The sequence below is a fragment of the Pongo pygmaeus genome, chromosome 10 (assembly GCF_028885625.2).
Source record: "Pongo pygmaeus isolate AG05252 chromosome 10, NHGRI_mPonPyg2-v2.0_pri, whole genome shotgun sequence".
Lineage (NCBI taxonomy): Eukaryota > Metazoa > Chordata > Mammalia > Primates > Hominidae > Pongo > Pongo pygmaeus.
Genome location: NC_072383.2, coordinates 98,696,268 through 98,716,209, shown reverse-complemented (window position 1 = coordinate 98,716,209; position 19,942 = coordinate 98,696,268). Strand labels below are relative to the sequence as shown.

At 38.2% G+C, this 19,942-nt stretch overlaps 1 protein-coding gene across 1 annotated transcript in view; it reads right to left on the bottom strand.

Moving 5' to 3' along the window:
- Window positions 1-2,352: 2,352 nt before the first annotated feature.
- The window catches only part of ACTR6 (actin related protein 6), a 25,202-nt gene continuing 7,612 nt past the window's right edge, over window positions 2,353-19,942 (bottom strand). The window contains exons 4-11 of the mRNA XM_054445663.2: window positions 19,259-19,382; window positions 16,616-16,751; window positions 16,473-16,529; window positions 14,465-14,563; window positions 14,291-14,369; window positions 8,236-8,407; window positions 6,672-6,810; window positions 2,353-3,031 (exon numbers count right to left, since the gene is read on the bottom strand). Coding sequence (XP_054301638.1) covers window positions 2,902-3,031; window positions 6,672-6,810; window positions 8,236-8,407; window positions 14,291-14,369; window positions 14,465-14,563; window positions 16,473-16,529; window positions 16,616-16,751; window positions 19,259-19,382 — 936 coding nt within the window. The 3' untranslated portion in view covers window positions 2,353-2,901. The remainder of the gene's footprint in view (window positions 3,032-6,671; window positions 6,811-8,235; window positions 8,408-14,290; window positions 14,370-14,464; window positions 14,564-16,472; window positions 16,530-16,615; window positions 16,752-19,258; window positions 19,383-19,942) is intronic.

Here is a 19,942-nt window from a genome sequence, read left to right as displayed (position 1 = left end):
CCCTGATTTGGGATATGGGTTTTCTTGTTTCTCTAACAATCTAATTGTATTTGTTTTCCATATTTTAGACACTTCTCCACATCAGTAGTACTCTGTTTACTAGAATTACGGATTTAATCTTACAAAAGATAACAGAATTTTGTCATGCACATAATATGGACTCTAATAAAATGAATACCCAGTGTCCAACATCTAGCTTGAGAAATACTATATCACAAATAGCATTGAAATGCACCCTGTGTATTCCTCCCTCATGTACCTCCCTCCCCTCCCCAGTGGACGTTTAATGGGACTTGGAACAGGTAGAGAAATAGGTGAACATGATCAGTTTGCTATGTTGAGGCAATCATCACTGAATTCAAAAATTCAAAAATATTTTTCCACAACAATACATATCTTTAAAGTGTCACTCCAGATATTACTATTCAGAGCCAACTTTTTATGACCTATACTGTCTCCAGATAGAGCTAATATTAAAAGTGTTCTTTGAAATCAAACATATTAAAACAACATCTATATTTAGCAATAAAGTTTCAAAATTAGATAGGTGTTGAAATGGATGAAAGCTTTGATCCTAGTGATAACGGATTAGGGTTTATGTTCATTAATGTCAAAAATCAATTTGTAGGGCCAGGCATGGGGGCTCACGCCTGTCATCCCAGCATTTTTGGAGGCCGAGGCGGTTGGATCACGAGGTCAGGAGTTCGAGACCAACCTGGCCAACATGGTGAAACCCCGTCTCTACTAAAAATACAAAAATTAGCTGGGTGTGGCAGCATGCGCCTATAGTCCCAGCTACTCAGGAGGCTGAGGCAGAAGAGTTGCTTGAACCCAGGAGGCGGAGGTGGCAGTGAGTCAAGATCGTGCCACCGCACTCCAGCCTGAGCAATGGAGCGATACTCCATCTCAACAAAAAAACACAAACAAAAACACCAATTTGTAGTGGCTCAAAAATGAGCACTATGAGACCTAATTTATATAGAAATTAATTTACTGTAATAAGCATGTGAAAACACACATACACACTATTCTCAGAAGAATGTAAACATCAGGCTGGGGCATGTTTGGGAAAGGCAGCTTTGAGGAATGACCCAGTTTCTCAAAGGAAAAACACCTGGTTGGTGTTCTGCCATCCAGGATGAGGTCCAGACAGGTAATGGACTTTAAATGAGGACTTACCTTTTTACCTCCATTGACATCACCTTGAACTTCTAAGCACAGTTATATTGTTTGGTTGCAATAATTTCTCTTGTACCACCAGCATCTTCTTGCTACACTGTCCACAGATTGTATGCCAGTAACCGGGTATCACACAAACATGGTCACTTTGCAACTCTGCAATGGTAACCAGTCTAGGCCTAGGAAGGAATGACCAGGCCCTAAAGCAATATAATCTATGACTGTAAGTGGACAGCTTTCACCCTGACCAGCATTCATCTTTTCACTTAAGTTTTCCTTGAGAGACTCTTTCACTCTAGGCCATCACAGTAGGATTGTCAATCAAAGCCCCTAGAGCCATAGGGTAGGAACATAATCCTAGTTAGGGTGAAAAGACTGCTAGAAATTTGGTTCATGAGCACAATGACATAAGATAGAAAATATAGGAGCTGAGATATTTTGATGGCAGGGCTCTAGGACTGTCCCTGTTTCTGTAACTTAAGATTTCTAAAGTTACTCTGGTTTTTATCTTTCTTAAGGCTGTGGACCCAGCTTTTCTTAGACTTTATAAGCTATCTTTTGTCCTGGATAAATTTTGTTTTGCTGAAGATATAGCCCAAATGAGTTTCTACTGCTTGCAATCAGAAAAGCCTACCTGATCCATTCATTGATGTCACTGTCAGCTGTTCCCTGAAATTGGAAAGCTGGAATCTAACACTTTAATGTTTATTGTGGATCATTGTTTTGTTTTAAAAACAAAACACTAACATTTGTATCAAGAGTGCTTGAACAGACCAGGAGCGGTGGCTCACGCCTGTAATCCCAACATTTTGGGAGGCCGAGGCGGGCAGATCACTTGAGCTCAGGAGTTCAACACCAGCCTGGCCAACAAGGCGAAACCCTGTCTCTACTAAAAATACAAAAATTAGCCGGGTGTGGTGGTGTTGGCACACACCTGTAATTCCAGCTACTCGGGAGGCTGTGGTAGGAGAATCGCTTGACCCTGGGAAGCGGAGGTTGCGGTGAGCCAAGATCACGCTGCTGCACTCCAGCCTGGGTGAGAGAACAAGGCTCCGTCTCAAAAAAAAAAAAAAAAAAGAGTTCTTGAACAACCCTGAGTTAACTTCAAATCTCTTTTCATTCATCCTAAAAACAGTACTTTTATGAGTGAAATAAGATATTCTGCCCACACAGTAGTGACCAAAAAAACTTTATTAGCTTAGTCTCCACCCTTTTAAATGTATTCTATATACTTTACACATATAATTTATATGTGTAAATTATATACACATATAATAAACATTATACACATATAAGATCAGTCTTTCCAACTTTAGAATGTATAAATAAGAATGACAATTTTTAAATAAAATACTTCAGTCACAGTCACACAAAACTACCTTCTAAGGAAAACTGTCCAGTGAAGCCATTAAGTTTGTGCTTTCAGCTATGAAGAATTAAACTTAAAATGCATTCGTTCTTCTTTTAATGAAAAATAACCTACCCTTGGAAACAGCATAAGCATTGTTACGGTAGTCTAGCTCCTAAATGAAAATGCGGACTGAGTTACAGTTTACTGTAATAACCTACCTAAGAAGCCTTTGAAAATTAGCAATCGATCAAAGTATTTACATAAATTCAAGCCTTTTTCTTAGGACGAAAGGTAACACAGTTCCTTAACCTCTTTTAAAAGGAACTTTGAAATTAAACCTTACAGTCACAACTTTCATTCAAAAATGTTGCTTAAATATCAAATTTCTCTTCACAGACGCTATGTCCATTTTCTTCATAATCTTCTCTTGTTACCACCATATCTTCGAAATCATCATTCTCTGATATCAATTTTCCACCTTCCCAGGCATAAGTAATAGGGCTGAAAATAAAGGTATAAATGAACCCAGATGATTTTAAAGGAAAACTGAAATGCCTGAAACATAAATTACTATTAGGTTGGTGCAAAAATAATTTGTGTTTTTTGCCATTAATATGTGGCAAGCTCTACCCAACCCAACAGAAAATCATTTAAGGTACAGAAATAAGCATGCATTTCATATGAGCAGAGCAACCCAAAAAGGAAAGGAACCTTGTTCACTGCAACAAAATAGTAAATGTTCCTTTTTCCCTATGTCCTGAATTTATGGACCCTCTAATTCTAAAGAAAAAACAAGAATATAAGCAAAAGATCAAAAGATGCCTAAAAGGAAAAACTGTCATACTGAGTCTAAATTCTGTATGTGGCAAAGATATGTCATCTCAATAATTTTCATAGCAACCCATAAAATAGCTATTACTCCCACTTTCTTTTTTTTTTTTTTTTTTTTTTTGAGACAGAGTCTCACTCTATCGCCCAGGCTGGAGTGCAGTGGCGCAATCTCAGCTCACTGCAACCTCTGCCTCCCAGGTTCAAGCGTTTCTCCTGCTTCAGCCTCCCAAGTAGCTGGGACTACAGGCACATGCCACCACACATGGCTAATTTTTTTGTATTTCTAGTAGAGGTGGGGTTTCACCATGTTGGCCAGGCCGGTCTCGAACTCCTGACCTCAGGTGATCCACACACCTCGGCCTCCCAAAGTGCTGGGGTTATAGTAGTGAGCCACCACGCCCAGCCTACTCCCACGTTCTAGATTTGAAAAATGAGGCTCAGAGAAGTTCAGTCTGAAACTAGAATTTAGGCTAGAACTAGGATTTAACTCAGAACTGTTTTCACAGTCTGTGCTTTTGCTGCTACACTTTGTTGCCTCTAATAAATGAAACAGAAAACACAGTGTATGATAAACAATTATGTGGGAAGACACAGACAATAGGTAAAATTAGAGCAGGTAAAACATCTAGTTTGGTTTTGCTATCTACAACCAAGGTTATACTTTGTGTTATGACTCAATTCTATTTCTACTGTTCTTTTTCCCCAGTTTAGAGCTGCAAATCTGAAAAAGGTAAAGAAAAAAGTTAAATCAATGTTTTCTAGCCAACTGTCGTGGCATATACCTGTAGTCCTAGCTACTTAGGAGGCTCAGGCAGGAGGATTGCTTGGACCCAGGAGTTCAAAGTTGCAGTGAGCTATGATCACACAAGTGACAGAGGGAGACTTTGTCTCTATTAAAACAAAGGTCAGTTATGGTGGCTCACATCTGTAATCCCAGCACTTTGGCAGGTCGAGGTGGGAGGACTGCTTGAGCCCAGGAGTTTAAGACCAGCCTGAGCAACAAAGCAAGATCCCATCTCTACCAAAAATTTTAAAAATTAGCCAGGCATGGTGGCACATGCATGCAGTCCCAGCTACGTGGAAGGCTGTGGTGAAAGGATCACCTGAGTCCAGAGGTCAAGGGTGCAGTGAGCCATGATCACACCACTGCACTCCAGCCTGGTAACAGAGCGAGATTGTCTCAAAAAAAAAAACAAAAAAACCCAAAGCCAGGCGCAGTAGCTCACACCTGTAATCTAAGCACTTTGGGAGGCCAAGGCGGGCGGATCACAAGGTCAGGAGTTTGAGACCCACCTGGCCAACATGGTGAAACCCCATCTCTACTAAAAATACAAAAATTAGCCGGGCATGATGGCGTGTACCTGTAGTCCCAGCTATTCGGGAGGCTGAGGCAGGAGAATCGCTTGAACCTGGGAGGCAGAGGTTGTGGTGAGCCGAGATTGCTCCACTGCACTACAGCCTGGGCAACAGAGTGAGACTCCATCTCAAAAAATAAAAAAAAATTTAAAAACCCCCCCAAAACCCAACTTGGCTGGGCTAAGGCAGAAGATTACTGAGCCCAGGAATTGGAGGCCAGCTTGGGTGAAACAGTGAGACTCCGTCTCTACAGAAAAAAAAAAAAGGTTTTCTTTTCTTTCTTTTTTCCTTCTTTTTTTTTTAGAGACGGGGTCAAACACTGTTGCCCAGGCTGGAGTGCAGTGACGCAATCCTAACTGACTGTAACCTCAAACTCCTGGACTCAAGTGATCTCCCCACCTTGGCCACCCAAAGTAGTAGAATTACAGGTGTGAGCCACCAAACCTGGCCAATAAATGTTTTATTGTATTTGTTATATTTGCATTAAGCTTTTATAAAAACAGATTTATATATAAGTATACACATATATTTATACATATATAAAAGCAGTGGATGCACAATAAAAATTTATTTAATAAAATAATAAGACCTATTTCTGTGGATCCCTTGGCCTGTAATCTGTTCGTGCAAGATAAAAAGCCAACATGCTTTATACTCTTAAGAACATGTGAACATTAGTGGTGATAAAAATCATCCCAACATTTTTAAATTGTTTATTCTTTTATCTCATAGCTATAAAAGAAAGTGATACCAATGAGGGCCTTCTATTAACTTCTGTTGATTTTGGAAAATTCTACTTTAGCTTTAAAACAAAACTCTAGAATTAAGAGTCAGGTATGTGGGGTCTTGTTTGCAACTCTGCCACTAACACTAGGGGTGAGTTTTTTAGACATATATTTTGGGTAAGAAGTCCTCACTCAAGGTAAGAAAACTGGGTTTTAATCTGATCATTGCTATTAACTCACCATAAGGCATTTGCCAACTCATGAGCCCTTGTTTCTTTATTTACAAAATAAGACTATAGAATAGGATGATATATAAGCTGTTAGAGCTGTAAAATTCTACCTTCGGTTTTTTGGGGTTTTTTTGCAGGGGGGTTTGATTGTTTGTTTTTGAGACATAGTCTTGCTCTGTCACCTAGGCTAGCATACAGTGGTGCAATCTTAGCTCACACCAACCTCCACCTCCTGGGCTCAAATGATCCTCCTACCTCAGCCTCCTGAGTAGCTGGGACTACAGGTGCACACCACCACATCTGGCTAATTTTTTGTAGAGACGGGGCTTCACCATGTTGCCCAGGCTGGTCTCAAACTCCTGAGCTCAAGTGATCTGCCTGCCTCAGCCTCCCAAAGTGCTGGGATTACAGGCAAGAGCCACTGCGCCTGGCCCTACCTTAGTTTATTTTAACCACTAAAGTGGAAGTGATGATATGCACTTTTTCTCATATAACACTGTACAGGGTAAACATAAAACAGTTTTGAATTTTAAAAACCTCATTAGTAAAAGTCACTTAAAGGAGAATTTTAAAAATTCTAAAACAATTTATGAATTGATAAAACTTATCACGATGGTTCAATTATTCAATTTCTATTCCTGACAGAAACTGTCAAGAAATAATACATCTCAGATAAATCATATAGACAATAACCTGATTGCTTTGCCTATAAAAATCCCTTAGGACCAAGGCTGATTTACTACACGGGAGTAATCACCCTATATACTTAGTTGAGCACCCATTGTGTACGAAACATAATGGTTGGCACTTTACATACTTCCATTTAATTTAGTGAAATGTAAGGTTTATCATTTCAATTTTTGAAAGAAGAAAAATGAATATTCAGCAGGTGAAATGAACCTGCCACCGTGGGAGAGCCAGGTTTTAAACTCAAGTCAACAGACCACCTTTTCTACATGCGGACTTCCATGTTTCGTTTCTATATAAAACAACACTTACTTTTCAGGCAGCACAACAGAAACATCATAATCTGTTGGAGTAAGACATCGAACTTCTGAGTAAACCCGATCCCTAAATCCTGGGAAAAGGGAATTTCCTCCTGTCAAGACAATGTTCTTAAAAAAATGCGGCTGCATTTCTTTAAAAGAAGAAAAGGAGAAGAAAAGGAAAAAAGGCATTAGAAAATCTGTTTACTTTTCTGGAAAGATATGGATGAGGGATCAGATAAGAAGCAATTAGGGATTACAGTTACTGGTGGGAAACCAAATAAATTTTCAGGTCCATTCTAAGATTTGTAATGAGGTTACAGTTTATACAAATAAAGACATGAAACAGTGAAATATGACCTCATAGATCTTTAAAAGAAAAACCTAAGGTGAGGGGGGTAAACTACTGGCTACTTACTGTACACTCATGTAAGCCATATATAAATGAGTGACACTGTAGTAAAAAAACAGTTGGTAATTATAATTATTCTTCTCTAAAATGGAGGTGGGGTGGTTCTTGCTGTAGGCTGAGACTGTGAGCTACCATAAGGATGAAAAGGAGGTCTTTCATGACGTTTGAACTTACAAGCCCAAATCTCCACATTATCTCATTGAGGCAAACATGTATGTGGCGCAATATTTACCTTTGATAGTTAAAAACACTCATAAACTATGTTTAAAAAAGGGATCTGAGTATGAACACTCATTAAAGTTACATGATAGCAAATGTTAAGTATTAAAAGCCTTCCAAACACCACTGTAAAATCCATCAAGAATTAACAGGTATGGGCCGTCCCACCTAATGTTTCTGTTCAGTAAAACAAGGGCAGAATTTCCTTATATTGACCTTGAGTCTCACTCTGCCATGACATTAAAGCAGTGTAGTACAAAATGTTGTACACATCATGACTGCAACTTTATATCAAATGTGAAATATGAAAATAGCTGTGAAATAATTATGTACGGATAGCATTGTTTTTCTTTCTTTTTTTTTTTTTTAATGAGAGGAAAGCACATGGCCTGTGCTAGATTTTCTCCAATGCCTACTTCTTGCGAATCAGGGAGATAGTAAAGTACCCTAAAACTCTGGAACATTATTTACTTAAGGCATGTTTCAGGAGAATCCAGAAATCACTATGAAGCACCATATTCCAATCTCTTTAAAATTAATCCTGTATGTTACTCTAAATATAACAGAAAGAATAAGTCAGTCTACCAATAGCTGAAAACCATTAAATTGTTAAATTATAAATTTATATTCTGTACAGATCTGGGTTAAATTAAAACTTTCCTAAAATGGATATGGCAATTTAATACTCATGGAGAGATACATTTCTTCAAGTTTAAATGGACCGTAATGATTTTTCCTCTATCAAATTTATAATCACAAAAAAAGATAAAAGAAAAAAACTTATAACCAAAGATGAATCAAGAATTATGTAAATGCATTATGGGATCTACAAATCTCTGCAAATAAAAGAGACTCACCAATTTGCCTGAAATTATTTAGAAGAAACAGGGTTCATAGGGCTTATGTTTTTAAAATAATTCTTTAGTATTTTACTCTATTTATGTACCTTCAGGTAGATTTTGAATTGAATAGACAATAGCTTCTGGAATTCCCATTTCTTGAATGCCTATATCAGAAGGATTAAAGAGTATTTCTGGAACAGCAAATCTCTCATTGGCCAAACGAAGAATTTGTTCCCCAGATTTGTATTTTCCACTCAACACCATCTCTTCCCTTGGCTTAAAGAAAAAGATGATTAAAAGTTTAAGTTATATTATCTAGCTCACATGACTAATAATTAGTAATATGCAATTATATATATGCAATAATATATTAATAGTAATAATATATTAATAATGTTCTTGGAAGTTTCAGGATTCTCAAAATTTAGAAGAATGTGTGGCTGCCTTTACTGTTGACAAAATCACACAAAACACAACTAAATAATTACTGACACCAATATGGCTGTTCCTTCAAGGATAATTTGGCAGCTTTATTCCACGTACTTTAAAATACAAAGAGGGCCAGGTGCCCTGGCTCACGTCTGTAATCCCAGCACTTTGGGAGGTCAAGGCGGGTGGATCACTTGAGCCCAGGAGTTCAAGACAGCCTGGGAAACATAGCGAGACCCCTGTCTCTTAAAAAACAAAAAAAAAATATTAAAATACAAAGAAAAAAAGGAGGAGAGACAAGAGAGAACTTCATAATCTACCTATAATGGTACAGTAATTCTAGTTTCTAGGGAACAAAGAACACATTCTAAATAAAAAACATTTACTATGTCTTGTGTTTCTGGTACTGTCTACTTTCACTCCCCTAATTTAGGTGTTTACTGGATATGTGGCTCTATTCTATTAGGACTCCCCCTTTCCGTTCTGGAAAGAGCCTACATCTCTACATTTCTTTAATATGTATTCAATCTCTATTCAAAATTAGTTTCCAAATGATGTAAGCAAGTCCATGGTCCTTATCCTTGAAATTACCTTATAATGCTAACTTTATATGAGGCCTATGTATAACAAACTTTAAACAACCATGACTCATATTTTCTTGTTATTTATTTTCTGCTAACCCACCCATTCTGTGAGCTGTAGTGCTGAGGGGGCTGCAAAAATAATCTCCTTCCACAATATTCTAAATCATTAAAATAATGGTCCCTCTCAATTTTACAACCATTAGCTTTCATAGATTCAGGTAAAGACACTCATTTCATTTGACTTATAAATGCAGTTGTCCTCCCATAAAAGGACAGGTCCCTTAATATAATCAGCCATCTACTCTCTATTCAGCTTTCAGCTTCCTGAGAGGTTTTTTCTGCTTCCCAAATAAAAAGATCCTTCACTATTCTCTATCACCCTATATTATCCTTCATAGCTTATATTGTTCACCATCACATATCCACTAACTAGTATAAAAAAGTACCTGGCACACAGTAGATACTCAATGAATTCTTGAATAATAGTAAGCAAGACAGCAACATGTCATTCATTAAACATATTACATACATTATCCCACTGAACTCTCATATAACCCTGTAACACGGGCATATTTTCCTTTTAAATTAATGATGCAATTGGGCTCTGCAAGGCTACATTACTTGTTCAAGGTCACTCATATTATAATCCACAGCACATACAAAATATTCCTTCCATGATACTACCACTCATAACCTGGATATGAATGGTTAGATTTTGATCATTTGGGAATTCTATGCTCAAAACATTATTCTAAAATAAAAAATATCCTGAAAACTACACAATATTCACAAATACTCCAGGAAGAACAGAAAACTATAAATCACTTTTAACCCAGAAAACAATAAATCACTTTTAACCCAAAATATTGCTATATAGTAACAAAGAGAAGAGTATTATACCTCATAGAAGTATTCTTCCTTCTCAAGCAGAATGGAAAATATTTTCTATGAATTTACAAATTCATTAAATTGCAGCCATTCACTGACTTGAGTTTAAGGGATATAACTCATTTTGTCAACATTCAAAATAACCTGAGATAGTTGCAGACTTAGGAATTTCAGTTGACAAAACATTAGAGGTTATCTAGTTTATAGCCCTGATTGACAGAAGAGGATCATGTGACTTATTCTGGATTAAATGAGTGACTAGGGGAGACAGCCAGAACTAGATATCCTTGTTAAATGTTAGCACTAAAGCCATTAACCATTAACAAGTAATCTGGAGGCTGAGCACACTGACTCACGCCTATAATCCCAGCACTTTGGAGGCCAAAGCGGGAGGATCACTTGAGCCCAGGAGTTGAGGCTAGCCTGGGCAACATAGATGAGCGTGGTACCTCATACAAATAACTTCTTAAAAACTTAGTCAGGCGTGGTGGTGACCATCTGTGGTCCCAGCTACTTGGGAGGCTAAGGTGGGAGGATCACTTGAGCCTGAGAGGTGAAAGCTGCAGTGAGCTGTGATCACACCACTGCGCTCCAGCCTGGGCTATAGAACGAGACCCCGTCTCAAAACAAACAAAAAGTTAGTTCCAGTACAATTAAAGAAATGATCAGTGTATGTTATACTGGCTCTGCAGAAAGTGGTAATCCATGATGAGGACGATTTTCTCAATTTAGGTCAGTCAAATACATTATACATTAGTAGGCTTCCTCTTTCTGATAAGAAAGAAAACTGGAATTTCTATTGGTTGTTATCTGTAATGATATTACAGGCCTATTTTTATTGCCATTGTTACTACCATTAGTGCTAGAAAATCAAGTATGTAACTTCCCCCAACTACTTAAAAATATTGTTGAAACTATCAAAGTTCAAGTGTTAACAAAACCCTAGGAATAAAGGCTCTCAAATAAATATTTATTTTAATCAAGTATTAAAATCAAAACAATATAAAAAATTCCAACATATAAAATATAACTTTCTAAATCTTTAAAAAATTAAGATGATTTAACACAGACTCTGAATAAGGTATACATTTTAACGAAATTGACAGAGATTAAACCATTCTTTCTACAATAAACATTTGCTGTAACACTGTATCATCTGCCAAAAGCCCAGTTCCACCTGACTTTGTCCACTCATCTGCTATTAAACACATTATATATGAGAATCAGCAACAGTGTATCCTGAGTAAATGAAGCCCACATAGTCCATAACCAGATTCTGTTCACAAGGTCAAAGGCCAATAAAAAACTTTATATGACTTCTGCCTTTTCTAAAGATGAGTAAAGTAGTGGTCAACTGGGAGAATAACCACACCTCTACTGGCTTATTGCATAAGGTACTCGCTTGAGAAAACACGGCTTATGATTTGGCAAGGAAGAAACTGGCAGAGTTTAGAAGAAAATGTCCAATAAACAAATAGGTTGTCATTTGTAGGGAAGGAGAGTTTTTCTAAAAAGAAAGATTTCCTAGTTGACTATCCAATCATCTGGAAGAGGTTTTAAGTTTTCAAACTTACGAAATAAGCAATTCTAGGAAGAGGAACTGAGAACATGGATACAGGTTTTGTTTTGTTTTGAAGTGCCCCAAGAGATTCCAATGATCAGTGAGATTTGAGGAGACTGGAAATCACTGAGACTTTACTCAGATCCATCTCTGTAGAAATCAGGGATTACTTTACCCCTATTAACCCTACAGATTACCATAAAATTTCCACAAGGTATCAGCTATAAAATATGACAATGATCAAATGTGCCTAGTAAGAAAGAGGTTTGGTATTTAAATGTTTGGGGCAGTTTTTCTTGTCTTGTAAAGAAGAAAAAAAATACACCTTCCGTGTCCTAGCCAGGACTTGGGCTTCCAGTTTCTCTCTACATGATACATGCCCAGGCAACCTTATCCCATCATCTATCTCAATTCCCATTTCTGAAAGCCAGCCTAGTTCCTTTCATAAGGATCTCTTTCACTTTTTGTTTTTTGTTTCTTTTGTTTTTAAAGAGACAGGATCTGGCTCTGTTGCCCAGCTCTGGAGTGCCGTGAAATGATCATAGTTCACTGTAAACTCGAATTCCTGGGCATAAGCAATCCTCCCACCTCAGCCTCCTGAGTAGCTAGAACTACAGGTGTGTGACACCATGCCCAGCTAATTTTAATTTTTTTTTTTTGGTAGAGACAGGGTCTCACTTTGTTGCTGAGGCTGGTCTCAAACAATCCTCCCACTTCAGTCTCCCAAAATGCTGGGATTATAGGTAGGTGTGTGCCACCACACACAGCCACAAGGATCTGTTTCTAAGAACATAAAAGGATGATTTCAGTTTTATAAGGACCCAAGTAGTCTCTGAACTCTGATTCATATTTCACGTCAATAATCTGGCCCCAAAAAATTCACTTTTGTTTTTAGGCATACTAAGTACAACTAATTATATAAAACCCATGTATTCACCAACCAGCTTAATGTAACTTTACAGATAAGCTGACACTCCCCTAATTTGGTGTTTTATCATTCACATACATAGTTTTTTATACTTTTACTTCATATTTAAGTATACCTTAATAACATATTATTATTCTCACCAAAAAGAGAACATATATTATTATTCTGCATAGACTAAAAGTGTACATAGCTTTCTAAAATGTGCTTTTCTATGAAAATCAGATTTCTGAGATTTATCCATGCTGTTTATATAAGCTCTACTTGATTTCACTACTGCTTATTATTTTACTATATGAACATATCAAAAATTAATCTCCTTCCATCAGTGGATATTTAGGCAGGTCTCAATTTTTCATTATTTTAAAGTACACTGCAATGAATATTATCATAAATGTCTCCTTGTGCAAATGTGCTTATGTTTCTGACCAAAGATTTTTAACTTCCCAACAGTCCTCATCAAGTTGGTAACCAGAAATGCAAACTTCACATTTACCTAAACACAGAAGTAATTTTATCTGAGCTGATCAAAGATAAATAGAAATTACTTTGACATCCATGATAAACTGCTTCTCAACACTTTGAAACGCCATTGGATTTTGCCCTTTTCTAATCTAATCATACCAGACCAAACAGAAGTAGAATTTGGCCCTAGGTCAGCTATGTCAATAATTTTCACAATAAGAAAATAACCAATTTCTAACTCAATTTAAACTAATTTTTAAGTAAACAAAAATGGGTTAGCCATAATATACATAATGATACTGTTTATCTCCAGATTTGCCCTATGTGCTATCTTTTGGCTGATAGTTCTTTTTCTAAATAAATTTACAAAGAAATTTATTAATCAAATTTCACTTTTGCTGGGTGAAATGGCCAGCAGGAAGGTAGTAATCAACAACTCTCGAAGGGCCAGGAGCTGTGGCTCACGACTGTAATCCCAACACCTAGGAGCCAAAGCAAGAGGATCATTTGAGCCCAGGAGTTCAAGGTCAGCCTAGGTAACACTGTAGGACCCCACCTCTACAAAAAATACAAATATGAGCCAGGCATGGTGGCACATGCCTGCAGTCGCAGCAACTCTGGAGGCTGAGACAGGAAGATCACTTGGGCCTGGGAGGTCAAGGCTATAGTGAGTGCTGTGATCGCACCATTGCACTCTAGCCTGGGTGACAGAGTGAGATGTTGTCTCAAAAAAACCCAAAAAAACAAAACAAACAAACAAAAGAAAAGCAACTCTCTAAGGCCCTGCCAATCCCAGCTGGATGTGAAATTCTTTCTTTTTTTTGAGACAGAGTCTCGCTGTGTTGCCCAGGCTGGAGCGCAGTGGTGTGATCTCAGCTCACTGCAACCTCCACCTCCCAGGTTCAAGTGATTCTCCTGCCTCAGCCTCCCAAGTAGCTGGGACTACAGGCACCTGCCACCACACCTGGCTAATTTTTTTTGTATTTTTAGTAGAGACGGGGTTTCACTATGTTGGCCAGGCTGGTTTCGAACTCCTGACCTCGTGATCCACCTGCCTCAGCCTCCCAAAGTGCTGGGATTACAGGTGTTAGCCACCGCACCTGCCCTAAATGAAATTCTTTTCAAATCTAACTGAGGTGATCACTTGAAATATCACTGATTTTTTTTTTTTTTTTAATTTTATAATAGAGACAGGGGCTTGCTTTGTTGCCCAGGCCAGTCTCTTAACTCCCATCTTAGCCTCCCCAAGTGCTGGGATTATAGACATGAGCCGCAGCAACCAACCATTGATGGTTTTTAAAAATTACCTTACAAAAGCCCTTTTTAATTGTACTGAAGTCAGGCAAGACATAGTCTATCATTACTGTATTTTCTTCTCCTTTCAACCTGGAAAACAAAATTGAGATTTATGAAATATTCTAATTATGTGTAACATCCCCCAACAATCTACTTTCCAATTCTTAGATTGTCATTATACATACTTTGCAATATCCATGTCTCTATAAAAATCCTGAGACACATAGCATACATCTTCTTTCACTTGATTAATCACATGTGTTTCATCCATAACATGTAGCTGCCTAACAGAATAAAAGTTGTAAAATTTGAAATAGAAACAATTAAATACAATTTATAATTATCTGAAATTTTTTCTGGAATTAAATTTTCAGGCCACTGATTTTTTGAAATTTTAAAATTCTCGAATGTGTAAAATAATTTTAACTTTATGGAATACTGTTACTTCCATTAATTTCCACACTATTCCTCTGAGGGTAGGTATTAGTCTAGTTTATAGGTAAGGAAACTGAAAACAAAGATGTTAAGTGGGGTTTATCTAACTAAAGAGCAAACATCCCCCCGCAAACCATTCTGAATAGAATCTTGCTACAATGCCTTAACTCTACGCACTTTCTTTTCTGATTATATTAAGTATTCTTGAGTCAGCACACAGTACCAAGCACATACAAGCTGTTCAATAAATGTGTGACTGAGGATGAAGCTTAAACATTGGCTTACTATAGAAATAAAGATGTTTAAAAATAAACAAAAACTTTTCCACCTCCCAAAGTGCTGGGATTACAGATGTGAGCCACTGCACCTGGCCATAATTATTTCTAATGAAAAAATTGCTAAATGTATGGCATGACTGGGTGTGGCCATCCCAGTATTCATTCTCCCACCAGAACTTTAAAACATGTATGTATATATTTTAAGCTGACATGTAATAATTGTACATATTTCTCAGATACACAGTGATGTTTTGCTGGGAGCTGTGGCTACGCCTGTAATCCCAGCACTTTGGAAGGCTGAGGCAGGAGGCCAGCTTAAACCCACGAGTTTAAGGCCAGCTTGGGCAACATAGTGAGAACCTGTTTCTACAAAAAAATACAAAAATTAGCCAGGTGTGGTAGCACATGCCTATGGTCCCAGCTACTTGGGAGGCCGAGGCAGGATAATTTCTTGAGCCTAGGAGTTGAGGATGCAGGGAATCATGAACACACCACTGCACACCAGCCTGGGTGACAAAGCAAGACCCTGTCTCAAAATCAAAAAGAAACCCACACAGTGCATCAGATCAGGATAACTAGAATATTCATCATCTTCAACACTTATCCATTTTTGTGTATTGGTAACACTCAATATCCTCCTTCTAGTTATCTGAGACTAACATTCTTGCCAGGCTCAGGGGCGCGAAGTGCAGGTCAGTAATCCCAGCTACTAAGGGAGGCTGAGATGGGAGATCTTTTGAGCCCGGGAGTTTGAGACCAGCATGGGCAACACTGTGAGACCCTGCCTCAAATAACAATAATAGTAATAATAAAATTATAAAAAGAAAACAGACAAAAAGAAACTAACATTCTTCAGATAACAAACATATAGCGATGGAAAGCCAATCAGTGGTTGCCAGGGGTCAGCGACACAGTGGGGGAGCAAATATAAAGGAGTAGGGCACATAGGGGAGCAAAGGGATCCTGATGGTATGATACTATCCAAAGTTAATGTAACAAGAAATTGAGATTTAAGAATTCTACTTATGTGTTAAACACAATAAAATTAAAAATAGTAGCATACGTTATGTTAATGTACAACATTTACAATTTTTTTTTTTTTTTGAGAGAGAGAGTCTCACTTTGTCACCCAGGCTAGAGTGAAGTGGCGTGATCTCGGCTCACTGCAACCTCCACCTCCTGGTTCAAATGATTCTCATGCCTCAGCCTCCCAAGTAGCTGGGATTACAGGTGTGTACCACCATACCTGGCTAATTTTTGTATTTTTAGTAGAGGTGAGGTTTCGCCAGGTTGCCCAGGCTGGTCTCGAACTCCTGGCCTCAAGTGATGCACCCCCCCCCCCCCCCCGGCCTCCCAATGTGCTGGGATTACAGGCGTGAGTCACAATGCCTGGCCTTAAAAGTAAGGAATAATCTTAAATTACTTTAAAAGGTTCCTCCCCAGAGCCCCATCCTCTCAAAGAATCAAAGCTAAGCATCACCTGTAAGATATGATCTCCTTTAGATGATTGGTTAAGAGTTTTCCTCCCACATTTATCCTGAAAGGGGAGAATTCGAATTTAATTATTGCACGTATCATTCTGTTTAATCTTTAGAAACAACATGAAAATTAAATGCAACTCACCGAATAATTGCTTCTTTTTTCTTTTTACTTCTACAATAAGGAACTATATGTGTAAAGGAATATCCACTGTCAACAATGATACAGCATAATTCAGAAGGATTATCTCGGAAATACCTATGTGCACTGAGAGCCCCAGCTATTTAAAAAAAAGATAAAAAAGTGAACAAAAATATAACACTAATTTAAAGCAATTAAAAAGGTAGAAAACAAAGACAAGCATCAAGACAAAAATGTTCCCTTTAATTACATGAAAAATGTTAATTTATAATACTATTCATAACTGTCAAAAGATCTTTATAGTGTTTATACTTTAAAACACCACACTTACATGGTAAACATAATAAAAATTTGGTATCCATTTTTAAAGGTAAATATTCACTCCACAGTTTAAAAGAATTACAACAGCAGCTCATTTTTACTGATCATTTATTACATGCCAGACTCTATTCTAAAATCTGTATAATGAGTGTGTGTGTTAATACTCAAAACAATTCCATTTTACAGATGAGGAACCTGAAGCTCAGAGAAGTTAAGTAATGTGCTCAAAGTCACACAGTTAGGAAGTACCAGAGCCAGGATTCAAACCTAGGCAGTGTGTCTTTAGAGCAGGGTTCTCAACCTCAGAACTATTGACATTGGGGGTTGGATAACTCCTTGTTGTAGAGGGCTTTCCTATGCGTTGTAGGATGTTTAACAGCATCTTGGCCTCTACCCGTGAGATGCCAGTAGCACCTTCCCAGTGGTAACAATCATGGCTCATTGCAACCTCCACCTCCTGGGCTCAAGTGATCCTCTTGCCTCAGCCTCTCCAGTAGCTGGGACTATACACATGCACCACCATGCCTGGTTAATTTTTTAATTTTTCTTTTGTAGATATGGAGTCTCACTATGTTGACCACCTAGCCTAAAGTGGTCCTGCTGCCTTGGCCTCCCAAAGTTCTGGGATTATAGGCATGAGCCACTGCACCTGGTTGAGATTGTGCCCTTAACCACTGCCCATACTGCTGCTTATATGGACTTAAATTCTGAAAGTTAAATATTTAAATACTTTCATTGTACCCAACCATGTCATGTAATCTAAGCCTGTAATAAACTTGCTTCTAGATGATATTTACAGATTGTTTTCCCTCGCACTGGCAGCCTGAGCTACTAACATTATTTCAAACAATAAGAATGCGGCCTGGAGCCATCGCTTACGCCTATAATCCCATCACTTTGGGAAGCCAAGGCGGGAAGATGACTTGAGTCCAGGAGTTCGAAACCAGCCTGGGCAACAAAATGAGACCCTGTCTCTACAAAAAATAAATAAATCAGCCAGACGTGGCAGCACACACCTGTGGTCCCAGCTACTTGGGAGGCTGAGGCGGGAGGATCCCTTGAGCCCAGGAGGTGGAGGCTGCAGTGAGCCATGTTCGTGCCACCACACTCTAGCCTGGGCAACAGAGCAAGACCCTGACTTAACAAAAACAAACAAACAAGCAATAATAATTGCAAACACATAAATGACAGGAAAGATAACTACCTCGGAATCTTTCAGAAATAAGAAATATGTGTCCAGTAACTTCATTAAAAAGAAATATTAGTAAAAAGATAAAATGAGAGATGTCTGACTATATAATCTCTAAGGGTCCATTTAGTTTTAAGATTCCAAAACTTGCCAGGTGCAGTGGCTCATGCCTGTAATCCCAGCATTTTGGGAGGCTGAGACAAGAGAATCGCTTGAACCCAGGAGGCGGAGGGTGAGCAGAGATTGCTCCATTGCACGCCAGCCTGGGCAACAGAGCAAGACCCTGACTTAACAAAAACAAACAAACAAGCAATAATAATTGCAAACACATAAATGACAGGAAAGATAACTACCTCGGAATCTTTCAGAAATAAGAAATATGTGTCCAGTAACTTCATTAAAAAGAAATATTAGTAAAAAGATAAAATGAGAGATGTCTGACTATATAATCTCTAAGGGTCCATTTAGTTTTAAGATTCCAAAACTTGCCAGGCATGGTGGCGAATGCCTGTAATCCCAGCTACTTGGGAGGCTGAGACAAGAGAATCGCTTGAACCCAGGAGGCGGAGGGTGAGCAGAGATTGCTCCATTGCACGCCAGCCTGGGCAACAAGACCAAAACCCTGTCTCGGAAAAAAAAAAAAAAAAATCCAAGTCTTATTTCCTTCAAATCTAAAAAATGCCACATAGTATTCTGGAACTTTAAGAGTTTCTTTACTTGGTTCATATCCATATTCACACTTCACATAACTCAATTTCTTTTTTTTTTTTAGAGACAGGATCTCACTCTGTCACCCAGGCTGGCACAATCACAGCTCACTGTGGCTTCAACCTCCCGGGCTCAAATGATCCTCCTGCCTCAGCTTCGTAAGTAGCTGGGACTACAGGTGCATGTCACCATGCCCAACTAATTTTTCTATTTTTTTGTAGAGACAGGGTTTCACCATGTTGCCCAGGCTGATCTCAAACTCCTAAACTCAAGTGATCTACCCGCCTCAGCCTCCCAAACTGATGGGTTTACAGGTGTTAGTCACTGTGCTAGCCAAGAATGCCACTTAATATTTTGGGACTTTATGAGTATTACCCTATTCATATCCACAGTCATATAACTCAATTTCAGTGAAAACTTGAACTCACCATTTACTCTTAATACTGCTTGAAACTGGTATTCTTCAAATAGAATTTCATTCATTGATTCTTGAATTGAAGTGAAGTTAAAGTATGGTTCAGTGATAATAATATTAGTATCTAAAAAATCAACCTATAGGAGAAAACATTCCAAAATGTTTCATCATTTGTAGTGATAATTAACACTTGTTTTACATGTACAAACAAATTTATTTAATCCTCACAATAATCGTGATAAGTCTTATTACTATCCCCATTTAATAGATGAGCAAACTGAGGCACAGAAAAGTTAAATAAGTGACCAAGTTCATAGAGCTATTTAATGACATAGGTAAGATTTGAATCCAGGGAGTCTAGTTACAGAATCCATGTACTTAACTATTATGCAATTTTACTTCTGTTAGAGGTAGCATTAATAAAATGTTACCAGCCTGGCACAGTGGCTCATACCTGTAATCCCAGCACTCTGGGAGGCTGACGTGGAAGGATTGCTTGAGGCTAGGAATATGAGACCAGCCTGGACAACATAGCAAGACCCCACCTCTACTAAAAAAAAATGATAATAATAAATAAAAATTAACGGGGCATGGCGGTGCATGCCTGTAGTCCCGGCTACTTAGAAGGATAAGATAGGCTAATTGCTTCAGCCTGGGAAATTGAGGCTGCAGTGAGCCATGACTGTGCAACAGAGCA